The sequence below is a fragment of the Dryobates pubescens genome, chromosome 14 (assembly GCF_014839835.1).
Source record: "Dryobates pubescens isolate bDryPub1 chromosome 14, bDryPub1.pri, whole genome shotgun sequence".
NCBI classification, from domain to species: Eukaryota; Metazoa; Chordata; class Aves; order Piciformes; family Picidae; genus Dryobates; species Dryobates pubescens.
Window position 1 is genome coordinate 23814057 of NC_071625.1, and position 12249 is coordinate 23826305.

General features: G+C 47.5%; 1 protein-coding gene across 1 annotated transcript in view; it reads left to right on the forward strand.

The window, feature by feature from the left end:
• The window catches only part of CRISPLD1 (cysteine rich secretory protein LCCL domain containing 1), a 30799-nt gene extending 18820 nt beyond the window's left edge, over window positions 1-11979 (forward strand). Inside the window, exons 7-15 of the mRNA XM_054167411.1 lie at window positions 2366-2548; window positions 2642-2702; window positions 2829-2895; window positions 3925-4055; window positions 5952-5995; window positions 6085-6157; window positions 7572-7647; window positions 9895-10025; window positions 11243-11979. Of these exons, the coding sequence (XP_054023386.1) occupies window positions 2366-2548; window positions 2642-2702; window positions 2829-2895; window positions 3925-4055; window positions 5952-5995; window positions 6085-6157; window positions 7572-7647; window positions 9895-10025; window positions 11243-11294 (818 nt within the window). The 3' untranslated portion in view covers window positions 11295-11979. The remainder of the gene's footprint in view (window positions 1-2365; window positions 2549-2641; window positions 2703-2828; window positions 2896-3924; window positions 4056-5951; window positions 5996-6084; window positions 6158-7571; window positions 7648-9894; window positions 10026-11242) is intronic.
• Window positions 11980-12249: the final 270 nt, after the last annotated feature.

Sequence of the window (12249 nt, forward strand, 5' to 3'; positions counted from 1 at the left end):
GTGCTTCCTAGTATCAAACCTAAACCTCACGTCATGAGGTCATCAGCTTCAGGCCTTGCCCTCTCATCCTGTCATGAGTTGCCTGGGAGAAGAGCCTGACCCCCACCTGACTACGTCTTCCCTTCAGGTAGTTGTAGAGAGTGCTAAGGTCCTCCCTGAGTCTCCTCCCAGCTGAACACCCCCAGCTCCCTCAGCCTCTCCTCGTCAGATTTTCCATCCAGTCCCTTCCTCAGGCTGGTCACTCTCCTCTGGACCTGCTCCAGCACCTCAAGATCTTTCTTGAAGTGAGGGGCCCACAGCTGCACATAGTGCTTGAGGTGAGGCCTCACCAGTGCCCAGTACAGGGCAGAATTCTATCCCTGGTTCTGCTGGCCACACTGTTCCTGATACAGGCCAAGATGCCATTGACATTCTGTGCCAGCTGGTCACACTGCTGGCTCATGTCCAGCTGCTGTCACTCAGCACTCCCAGGTCCCTCTGTGCCAGGCTACTCTCCAGCCACTCATCCCCCAGTCTGTAGTGCTGCATGGGGTTGTTGTGTCCAAAGTGTCAACCTCTCCTTGACTTCCAGCTCTCATTCTGCATTAACCTAGTGGAACAGAATATATAATCCATGTGCCCAAAGACCTGGTGGAGACCTACTTGACTGTGATAAATGAGATCATGTACTTCAGATACACCAGAGAGAGTGGAGTGCACTGAAGTGCTGCTGATTTGAGTGCTGCTGAGGGTTTTCAGCATGCAAAGCTGTGGCTGGGTGCTGTTGGTGTGCCTTGCTGTGATGGCAGGGGAGGACTGTGCAGTTACTTCTTTGCAGGGAAGCATCATCTCAGTGTGGCAGCCACATGCATTGCTATAAGAAAACCCAGGAGCAAGACTAGAAGATATTGGTAGTTAACAAAAATGTCAGCTAGCTTTTTGTAATGCTTTCACAGATTGCAGCAGGTTGGAAGGGAACTTCCAAGGTCATCTTGTCCAACGCCCCTGCAGTCAGAAGGGACAGCTCCAGCTGGAGCAGGCTGCCCATGAAACTCAGCATATGATGAATTTACTCTTTGGTTTACTGTGTTCACATGTAATTTAGCAACTGTGGTTCAAGTGAACCATAAAAGCTGCATGAGTGTGCCCCCCAAAAAATCCTCCTTATGGTTCTTGCTTGAGTAAGAAATGTAGATTGAGTCAAACTATTGTCAGAGCATACAAACAGCCCTACTGACCAGGAGAGGTTGGGGACTGATGTGCTATAGAGCAGCATAGGGGAAAAGAACCATGGGTTCCTGGTGGACAGAACCTTGGGTTCCTGGTGGCCCATGCTGCTGTAGCCAAGAAGGCCAATGGCATCCTGCAGTTTATTAGGGTGTGGTTAGTAGGTTGAGAGAGGTTCTCCTCCCCTATACTCTGCCCTGCTGAGGCCACATCTGGAATATTGTGTCCAGTTTTGGGCCTCTCAGTTCAAGAAGGACCTCAGGTAACTGCTTGAACAAGTCCAGAGCAGAGTGACACAGCTGCTGCAGGCAGTGGAACATCTCCCTGTGAGGACAGGCTGAGGGAGCTGGGGCTTGGAGCTTGGAGCAGAGCAGCCCGAGGGCTGCTGGTGATAAAGATGTGCAGGGCAGTGAGGGGAGGACAGAGCCAGGCTCTGCTCAGGGATGTCCAAGGATAGGACAAGGGGCACTGGAGGCAAGTTGGAGCAGAGGAGGTGCCACAGGAACAGAAGGCAGAACTTTGTCCCTGTGAGGCCCTGTGCTGGAGGCCTGGAGCAGGCTGCCCAGAGAGGTTGTGGAGTCTCCTTCTCTGGAGACATTCAAAACCCTCCTGGATGTCTTCCTGTGTGACCTGCTCTTAAGTGATCCTGCTCTGGCAGGGGGGTTGCGCTGGATGATGTTTTGAGGTCCCTTCCAACTCCTACCATTCTGTGATTCTGTGTGAATAGAAAGGTCTCATTTTCAGGTGCATGCTTTTATGACATCAGCTGCCTTAAGGACTCGTTGTTATGAACTTGGTGAAACTCTTCTAATGTTCCACAGAAATATCAGCTTTGTTCTTCTGGCTTTCTGATGACATAAAGATGCTACAGCAGGAACAGTAAGAGCACTTTCATACCTTGCTTGTGCTGCCTGTGCTAGCAAAAAACCTACCTTTTGTCAGCACCAGAAACATCCTTGAGGTGTGTTGTTCAGGCTGAAGTCCTCATTTTGAAGCAGCAGTGGGAAGCTGTCCTGGCTCTCTTGTTTGTGCTCTTCCAGCATTTCATGAAAGCAAAGTCACACTACCCAAACATGGTCAGGGATTTACATTTCACAAATGCTTTTTTGTTTTTTTTCTCCCCTGAAAGATAACTTTTTGCCCCTTTTTTTTGAAACAGAGGACTCAGAAAGACCTTACTCTCCCCATGAACCAGAAGAAGAAACCAACGAGATTGAACGGCAGCGATCCAAAGCCCAGGACGCAGCGGCGCAAAGCCGGCCAAGAGCTCATCCACCTTCTTCAGGCGCCACAGGCACTGAGGACAGTGAGAAAAATGAAGTCATAAGCACACAGCAAATGTGTAAGGAATTTCCCTGACTTGCAAGTGGTCAGCAAATTTGAATTCCTGCAGTATCAAATTCCTTGGAGTGAAATTGCTTTTTGCTTGTTTTAGCTCAGATTGTTTCATGTGAAGTCAGGCTAAGGGATCAGTGCAAAGGAACAACTTGCAATAGGTATGGCAAATTTTACAGTTGTCCTTCTGAGATGATTCTAAAAGGGCTGTGTTTGTGTGTGAGATGAAATGTTTTCCCTTCTTGTAATGCCAGCATTTAAGATGAAGCTGTGCTTTGTTTTCCTAGGTATGAATGTCCTGCTGGCTGTTTGGATAGCAAAGCCAAAGTTATTGGAAGTGTACATTATGAAATGGTAAATATGTTTATGGGTGATTTTTGCACCAGCAGCATGTTTAATGGGATGGATTTTTTTTCTGTTGGGATCTTAATTAAAATCATTTGAAGCATGGAGTTGTGAGAGATCAGCATCCACCAAAGATAAAAAAAAACTGCACCAAATATTCAAGGTAGTTTTGAGAGCTCCTAAGTTTGCATCTGATATCCTGCCTGGACTGTCTGAGTGTGCTTCAAACTTTTTGTACATACACAGAAGTAGAATTTTTGTGTAAATGTGGGGAGGTGCAACTGAATGAAAACACAGCAGTCTGGGGATCACAGGATTCCAGGATGTTAGTGGTTGGAAGGGACCTCTGGAGATCTTCCAGTCCAACATCCCTGCCAGAGCAGAACCATAGAATGTAGTACAGATTGCACAGGAACACATCCAAACAGGGCTGGAAAGTCTCCAGAGAAGGAGACTCCACAACCTCTCTGGGCTGTCAGTGCTCTGGGACCCTTACAGTAAAGAAGTTCTTCCTCACCTTGAGGTAGAACTTCCTGTGCTGTGGTTTCCATCCATTGCTCCTTGTCCTGTCACAGGGCACAAGAGAGTGGAGGCTGTCCCTGTCCCTTCCTTCCTGACCACCAGCCCTCAGATATTGATAGACTTTGATCAGATCCTCTCTCAGCCTTCTCTCCAGACTGAAGAGCCCCAGGTCAGGGATACACTAATCAACTGTTTCAGGCAGAGAGGCCTGCTGATCTAAGCTTAATTAGCTGCACATAGATAATTTACTCTGGGCAACTGAAAAACAGTGGAAGAAAGAACAGCCACTGTGAACACATAAGCTGGAAATGAGTCCAGTTTACCTCTGAGGGAGACAAAGTGGTGCTTGCTTTCTTGGCAATGATACCTCTGAGACCACATCAAACTTTGAGAGTATCTCCCCAGCTTTTCATCGCCCGCTGTAATAAAAACTTGTGGGGTTCTCCGCAAATGAATTGCAGCGTAAAGGAGCGCCTTTGTCTGAGGTGGATTTGCTTGTCCTGCTCTGCTTTTCAGCAATCCAGTATCTGTAAAGCTGCCATACATTATGGCATCCTGGACAATGAAGGTGGCTGGGTGGATGTCACTAGGCAAGGACGGAAGAATTACTTCATCAAGTCGTACAGAAATGGCATTCAGTCAATCGGGTGAGTGTCCTCAACGCTTGAAAGGTCTGACAAGTTCTTCACCCCTTTCTGTTGATCTCATACCAAATGCTTCACAGCCCTAACTTCTTGTTCCTACTTTTTCTGCTAAGGAAGGGGAAAATGATGTACAAAGACCTGTGGGTATCCATTCTTGAAACTCTGCCGGTGTCTAATGGGGGATGGAAAAGTGACACAACAATCACAGTGTGGCTCAGGTTGGAAGGGACCCAGTCTCCTTGTGTCACTATGCTCTACCTGTCTGCAATAGATCCTTTCACTTACAAGTGAATTAATTGAATGCTCCAAGTATTCAGATTATTGAACTATGAATACTAAAGGAGTGCAATATTTTTCCAAATTTTGCATCAAGAAAAAGCCCTGGGGGTGCTGATTGCTGAGCAGCTCCCCAGGAGCCAGCAGCGCCCTCATGCAGCCCAGCAGGCAGCTGTGTGCTGGGCTACAGCCAGAGCAGTGTGGCCAGCAGGGCAAAAGAGGGGATTCTGCCCCTTGACTCTGCTCTGCTGAGACCCCACCTCCAATCCTGCCTCCAGTTCTGCTGTCCCCAGCAGAAGAAGGACACAGAGCTGCTGAGTCCAGAGGAGGCCACAAAGATGATCCAAGGGCTGGAGCACCTCTGCTATTAGGACAGGCTGAGGGAGCTGGGGTGGTTCAGCCTGGAGAAGAGAATACTATGCAGATGCCTTAGAGCTGCCTTCCAGTACCTGAAGGGATCCTCCAGAAAGGCTGGAGAGGGACCCTTTATGAAGGTGTCTAGAGACAGGACAAGGGGGAATGGTTGGAAGCTGAGGGAGAGCAGGATTAGACAGGAGCTGAGGAAGAAGCTCTTCAACATGAGGGTGGTGAGACTCTGGAACAGGCTGCCCAGGGAGGTCCTGGATGCCTCGTCCCTGGAGGTGTTCAAGGCCAGGCTGGATGAGGCCTTGAGCAGCCAAGACTAGTTGAAAGGTGTCCCTGCCCATGGCAGAAGGACACTATAGATGATCTCTGAGGTCCCTTCCAACCTGAGCCATTCTGTGATTATACGACAGCACTAAACAGGTACATCTGGATACCATATCATTACTGAAAAACCAGACTCTGACAGATTAGTGATGCTGGTAATAATTCATCCTAGACACAAGAGCCAAAAGTAGAACGTAATGAAATTTGACAAAAAGCCTGCCAGGAGAATCCCTTTTCAGTGCTGGAGCTGTTTGTAGGAGCAGAACCTTCAGGTAGATGGATTCTTCTGAGCAAGCAGAGATTTGGGGTGCTACGTTTTGAGGGACAAAGAGATTTCATCCTTTGTTCCTAGCACACTTACAGTCCTAGCAAATTAATTTACTGAGTAAGTTTAAAGGGCATTCAAACATATTCACTGGGAGCACCAAGTGAGTTGTGCCATTTCCATAAGGAGATTCAGAACAGGAAAGAAAGCTCTGGGGAGCCTTTAGAGTGGCCTTGCAGTACTTAAAGGGGGCCTACAAGAAAGCTGGGAGGGCTCGAGGTGACAGGACATGGGGCAATTGATTGAGGGAGGCCAGATTGAGACTGGAAATTAGGAAGAAAACCTTTCCAGTGAGGGTGGTGAGACACTGGAACAGGTAGCCCAGGGAGGTTGTTGATGCCATCCCTGGAGGTGTTCAAGAGCAGGTTGGATGAGGCCTTGATCAACCTGGGCTAGTGGGAGGTGTTCCTGCCCATGGCAGCGAGGTTGGAACTGGATGATCTTCAAGGTCCCTTCGAACCTAAACCATTCTATGAATCTATGAATAAAAATTGACTGGGGAAAATACTTTGAATTAATTTCTATATTCTCTGATAAAAATGATTGTAGCTAAAAGAAGTCCCTGAGATGTGTTTGTTTATTGACTGTTTGTCTTGTTTCTTCATCAGAAAATACCAGTCTGCCAATTCCTTCACTGTCTCTAAAGTGACAGGTTAGCATTTCTTTCTTACACATTCAGTAGCACTTCATGGTTTATTCTCCAGAGCACAGATTCATTTATTTCTCTTTTGCTTTCTTCAGTTCAAGCTATCACCTGTGAAACGACAGTGGAGCAGCTGTGCCCATTTCAGAAACCAGCCTCACACTGTCCAAGGTAAAAGTCTTCTGTTCCTTCACTATTTGAGAGTGCTGCCAGTTACTAATTCCCGACAGTTGCATTGACAAAAATGACAACAGCAGCTGGAAAAGTGAAGCCATAAATGTTTTACTGGAATTTTAGTCTCTGGAGTAAGTATGAGTCCAGGTATCTGCAGGCATTTCCATGAGGAGTACCTCACTTTCCTTTGCCCATGAAGATTAGCCTGGAGAAAAGAAGGCTCCAGGGAGATCTTAGAGCAGTCTTCCAGTACCTGAAAGGGCTCCAGGGGATCTGGGGAGGGACTTTTGACAAGAGTTGGAAGTGACAGGATGAGGGGCAGTGGCATTGAGCTGAAAGAGGGGAGATTGAGACTGGAGATGAGGAAGAAATTCTTTAGAGTGAGTGTGGCGAGACACTGGAACAGGTTGCCCAGGGAGGTCATGGCTGCCCCCTCCATGGAGGTGTTCAAAGCCAGGCTGGATGAGGCCTTGAGCAACCTGGGCTGGTGGGAGGTGTCCCTGCTCATGGCAGGGGTGTTGGCAGTAGATGATCTTCAAGGTCCTTTCCAAACCAAAATCATTCTATGAATCCATGAATCTGGCTGTGGCCCCTTGGCAAATCTTAGTTAAGTCATCATTGATTAGACCAAAAGCTGAAAAGCAAAATGCATTTTTATTTCTCATTGCCCACTATAATCATAGAATGGTGTAGGTTGGAAGGGACCTCCAAAGGTTAGCTAGATAACCCCTTTGCAGTGAGTACCTTGGGCAAACTACACTTTGTTGCAGCTTATTTTCCTGTGAAGCAGGTACAACAGAAGAATGTGATGCAAATAGTTGTCACAGAAGTGATCCCCCATGTTTAGTGTGAGCAAATCTGTTTGCAAAACAATTGAAATAGATATGGTTAAGGTTGGGTGTAAACTGCAGCTCAGTCAACAGCTTTAGCTACAGGCACCATTCCTCTGAAGCCTACCTCTGAACTCCTAGAGGGGTTTGTGACACACTAATTTGAGGGAGGAAATCAGTAGCAATTCTTAAAACCACAGATGAGTCAAAGGTTAATGCACTGCATCATGGTTTCATACATTCAGAGATTCAGAGAATAGTTTGGGTTTGAAGGGACCTTAAAGATCATCCAGTTCCAACCCCCCTACCATGGGCAGGGACACCTCCCACCAGCCCAGGTTGCTCAAAGCCTCATCCAACCTGGCCTTGAACACCTCCAGGGAGGGGCATCCACAACCTCCCTGGGCAACCTGTTCCAGTGTCTCATCACCCTCACTGTCAAGAATTTCTTCCTCATCTCCAGTCTAAATCTCTAAAAGTCTAAAAGTCCCTACCAACTCCTACCATGCTGTGATTTGTGTGATTGTGATGCAGTGATGCTCTGCTGCCCTTTCCCCTAACTGTCTGTGTTGATGTTTCAGGGTGTATTGTCCTCACAACTGTCTGCAAGCAAATTCCCACTACGCTCGTGTCATTGGAACCCAGATTTACTCTGATGTGAGTTCAGTGAGTGACAGTGCACTGGGGAAGGAAATGTGCAACTCTGGGAAGAGATGGAATTCAAAGGGAAGAAGACAGAATCTAGATACCCACTTTCCTTCCAGATGCTGGTTTCCCAGAAGCTCTTTCTTTTCAGAGGCTGCCATTTGAATTCTCAGTACTCAGCTGCTGAAGATAAGGGGAAGTTACCTGAGTCAGTGGTGGAGTCCTTTTGACAAGGAGATTTAATTTTTTTTTGTGCCATTCCTGCCAATTCTTTTGTTTCAAAAATGCAGTTCTGTGGGTCTGTGTCTGGGGATGTGTGCACCTCACTGCACTGCTTTTCAGACCTCTTCAGGCAGTAAAAGAAGCAGATTCTGCAGATATATTAAGAAGAAAAATCAACATCAGAGGTCACTACTTTATTTTTTTTGGAGAGCAGGTCCTCTGAAGAGCAGCTGAGGGAGCTGGGGTTGGTTAGCCAGAAGAAAAGGAGGCTGTGAGGAGACCTCATTGCTCTCTACAGCTACCTGAAAGGAGGTTGGAGTGAGGCTGGTGCTGGTCTCATCTCCAAAGTAACTAATGACAGAACGAGAGCTAACAGCCTCATGCTGCACCAGGGAAGGGTTGCATTGGAGATTAGGAGGAATTTCTTTGCTGCAAGAGTGGTCAGGGATTGGAACAGGCTGCCCAGGGAGGTGGTAGAGTCCCCATCCCTGGGGGTGTTCAAAAAACAAGTAGATGTGGCACTTCAGGACACATTCTATTGGTGATAGAGCTGTTGGGTGGAAGATTGGACTTGATCTTAGAGGCCTTTTCCAACCTTAACAATTCTATGATTCCAATACAAAAAGCTCTGTTTACAAACCCATTTTGTAGCCTTCAGGAGAATCTAGTTAAACCTTTCCTCTTTTGGCTTTGCTCTGCTCATTCATTCATTCTTAAGACTCATTTCATATTTCACAGTAACTCTTTTTCCCTCCCTGTTCATGTGAAAGGTTGTTCTCTGGTGTAGCACTCAGGCCCCACAGATTTTTTGCCCTCTTTCCCTCCCATTCTTCTTTTCCTTTGTCATTGCAATGTTTTTCCAGTTTGGTGACCAGGATGTCATGCAGGACAGCGTCAAACACTTTGTACAAGCTCAGATGACATCATGAGTTGCTCTTCCCTTATCCACTGATGCTGTAACTCCCATCATAGAAAGCCACCAAGTTCATCAGGCAGGATTTGCCCTTGCTGAAGCCATGCTGGTTGCCACCAATCATCTCTTCTTCATCTTCCATATAGCTTAGCAAGGCCTTCAGGAGGATCTGCTCCATGATCTTGCCAAGCTCAGAGGTCAGACTGGCTGGTCTAGAGTTTCTGGAGTTTTCTTTCTTTCCCTTGTTGGAGATGGGAGTTGTTTCCCCTTTTTCAGTCAGCAAGGACTTCATCAGGCAGCCTTCCAAATATGATGGGCAGTGGCTTGGCAACTTCATTGCCAGCTCCCTCAGGTCTGGAAGGTGGATGTCATCAGGCTCCATGAACTTGTGCATCCTCAGGTTTAAAGCCCTCCTCACTAGATTGGAAGGCCATAGCAGGAGTACATAAAGATGTTGTCATCCACTGCTGGTGGCCTTCAGTGTATAACAAAACTCTTGCAGCCTTGGGAGGAGAAGTACAGAGGACCATAAATGGCACCCCTTTTGCCGTGTTCAAAACTATTGATAATCACAGAATGGTTTGGGTTGGAAAGGACCTCCAAAGGTCATCCAGTCAGCAGGGACATCCTCAACTAGATCAGATTGCCCAGAGCCTTGTTGAGCCTCACCTTGGGTATCAGCAGGGATGGGGCCCCAGCCACCTCTCTGGGCATCCTGAATCATATTGGCCAATTTTGTCGGGTTGGTTGTGGAGAGAACTACTGCAGTGAAAGCTTCTTCTACAAAACAACTTGGCCTGAAGTGGGGTTTTACTGGAACTGCTTTGCTGTGCTCTCTGTTGCAGATGGGGTCCTACATTCATAGATTCACAGAATGGTTTGGGTTGGAATGGACCTTGAGGGTCATCCAGTTCCAACACCTCCCACCAGCCCAGATTGCTCAAGGCCTCATCCAACCTGGCCTTGAACACCTCCAGGGAGGGGCATCCCCCCTCACTGCCATGCAATAACTACAATGGTTTTATGTCTCTAGAACAAGGGTTCAAGTCTTTTTTAGTTCTCTTATCAGTGATTTCAAAGCAGAAGGCTGACCACAAACTAACCTTCTCCTCCTACTTTTGTAGCTCTCCAGTATCTGCCGGGCAGCCGTGCATGCCGGTGTGGTCCCCAACCAGGGTGGCTATGTTGATGTCATGCCAGTAGACAAGAGGAAAGTCTATGTGGCCTCCTTTCAGAATGGGATATCCTCAGAAAGGTAGGGACCCTGCTTGCAGCCTGCTCTGTGTCTGTCTGGACCTGGGGCAGGGCTGCAAATCAACCAGCAGGCCAAGCTGGGTAGTGTCCAGAGTTTGTGTAACACTGACTCTGGAGAAGTGGTGGTACCAGAGCTGCCTGCCTCCTCTAAGCGCATAAATCACTACTCTAAAAAGCCCCTTAGGACATTCAAGAGCCCACTGGTTTACTTGGCTGGGTCTTTTCCAGCTGCCACAAGGCTTGGAAAGAATATGGCCTTGGCTTTCTTTGGGATCCTGTTAAATCCAGTGCTGTGTTGTGGCCAGCTTAGAGGACTGTCTCTATCAGCGACATGGACAGTGGGACTGAGGCATCCTCAGCAAGTCTGAAGGTGGGACCAAACTGTGTGGCCCAGCTGACATGCTGAAGGGATGGGGTCTATCCAGAGGGGTTTGGACAGGCTGGAGAGGTGAGCCTGAGTCAACCTCATGAAGTTTATCAAGGCCAAGTGCAAGCTTCTGCACCTGGGTTGGGGCAATCCCATGCACAGATCCAGGCTGGGAGAGGAGTGACTTGAGAGCAGCCTGGAGGAGGAAGACTTGGGGGTGTCAGCTGGCAACCCAGAAGGTTGTTTAGTCTGGAGAGGAGGAGCCTGAGGGGAGACCTCATTGCTCTCTACAACTCCCTGAAAGGAGGCTGGAGCCAGGTGGGAGTTGTTCTCTTCTCCCCAGTCTGAGGTGATAGAATGAGAGGAATTGGCTTGAAATGGTGCCAGGGGAGGGTTAGGTTGGAGATCAGGAAATAATTTCTTCACCTCAAGAGTGGTCAGGGATTGGAACAGGCTGCCCAGGGAGGTGGTGGAGTCACCATCCCTGGAGGTGTTCAAGAAATGTGTGGCTATGGCACTTGGGGACATGGTTTAATGGTCATGGTGGTGTTGACTCGATGTAGCCTGCCAATCCTGATGATGACCTATATGTCAAGAGCCACAGTCACCCTTTTTTATGTAAAGAAACAACTTGCTGTGTTTTTAAACAGTGCTGTCTGAAGGGGTTGTTCAGCCTTCACCAAGCACCAGGCCCCTTGCCTGTAACTAAGTGGAGATGTCTTCTCAATTCTTTCTGTGCCAATTGTTTTAAAGAGTTCAGTGGGGTTAGGAGTGGTTTTGTGCCATCAGCAAATCAGCATTAGGGTGCTACAGTCTTAAAAGTAACCCCAAGCCTGGTTTTTGTGTTTCAGTTTACAGAACCCTCCAGGCAGCAAGGCCTTCAGAGTGTTTGCTGTCGTGTGAGTCCAGCAGGTGACTTGTCCAGCAGTCAAATGAAACCAGAGCACTTGGAAGAGAAGAAGAAGAAAGACCATTTCCTATCCTTCCTAAAAGTTGTATAAAGCTGTAACATTACTGTACAGAAGATGTATACTGCTTTCCACCAAAAAGTTTAGATTACTTCTATATCTTAATGACAAAAAACACCCAACCCAAAACCAACCTGTAAAAGTAAACATGGGAGAACAATGGATTTGAAACTCTCCAATGCTCCACAGCAGCGCTTGGAATCCTGTGTTAAGTCTTGCTATATTTTCTTAGCAGTTACTCCTCTCCAGTTAATTCCAAGCTCCTCAGTCTTCTTTGTTTTCTTTATCTGAATATATTATGGTGCTTTCTGTATGCCACTAACAGTAACCTTCACAACTGTACCAGAGGGAGGCCTGAGGGGTTTATTTCCACTGTACAGCAAAGGAGACATCGCAGTGATTCAGTATTGTAAATCATGCCTTCAGGTGAGCCAAAAGTATCTAACTGGGGGTTTACAGCAGCATTGTCCACACAAGCACAAAGGAAGAGTTGGGCTGGTTTCAGTTTCACACTTTGAAAGCAAAGGGGAGATAGAAAATACAGGGGAGTCCTGGCTTATCTCAGCATGTTTGAGACTGGGCCATTTGTGTTTATTTCTGAAATATGTGGCCAAAAAGTTTACCGGACGCTGCCGAGCTCTTTTCATTGCAACAACCAAGTGATTGTAGCTCAGCCCTTCACAGCCACTCAGCTAGCTGGGGATGGGTGAGTGAGTGACAGATGGACAGAACCAGGAAGGGTCTGAGGAGTGGAGGCAGACCCAGGTAACTGTAAAAGGTCTGAGGAGTGGAGGCAGACCCAGGTAGCTGTGAAGGGTCCAAGAAGGATCTGTAATTAAGGACTAAACCATCAGTTCCACAAACAGAAGTGCTTTATTTCTGCCATGTGG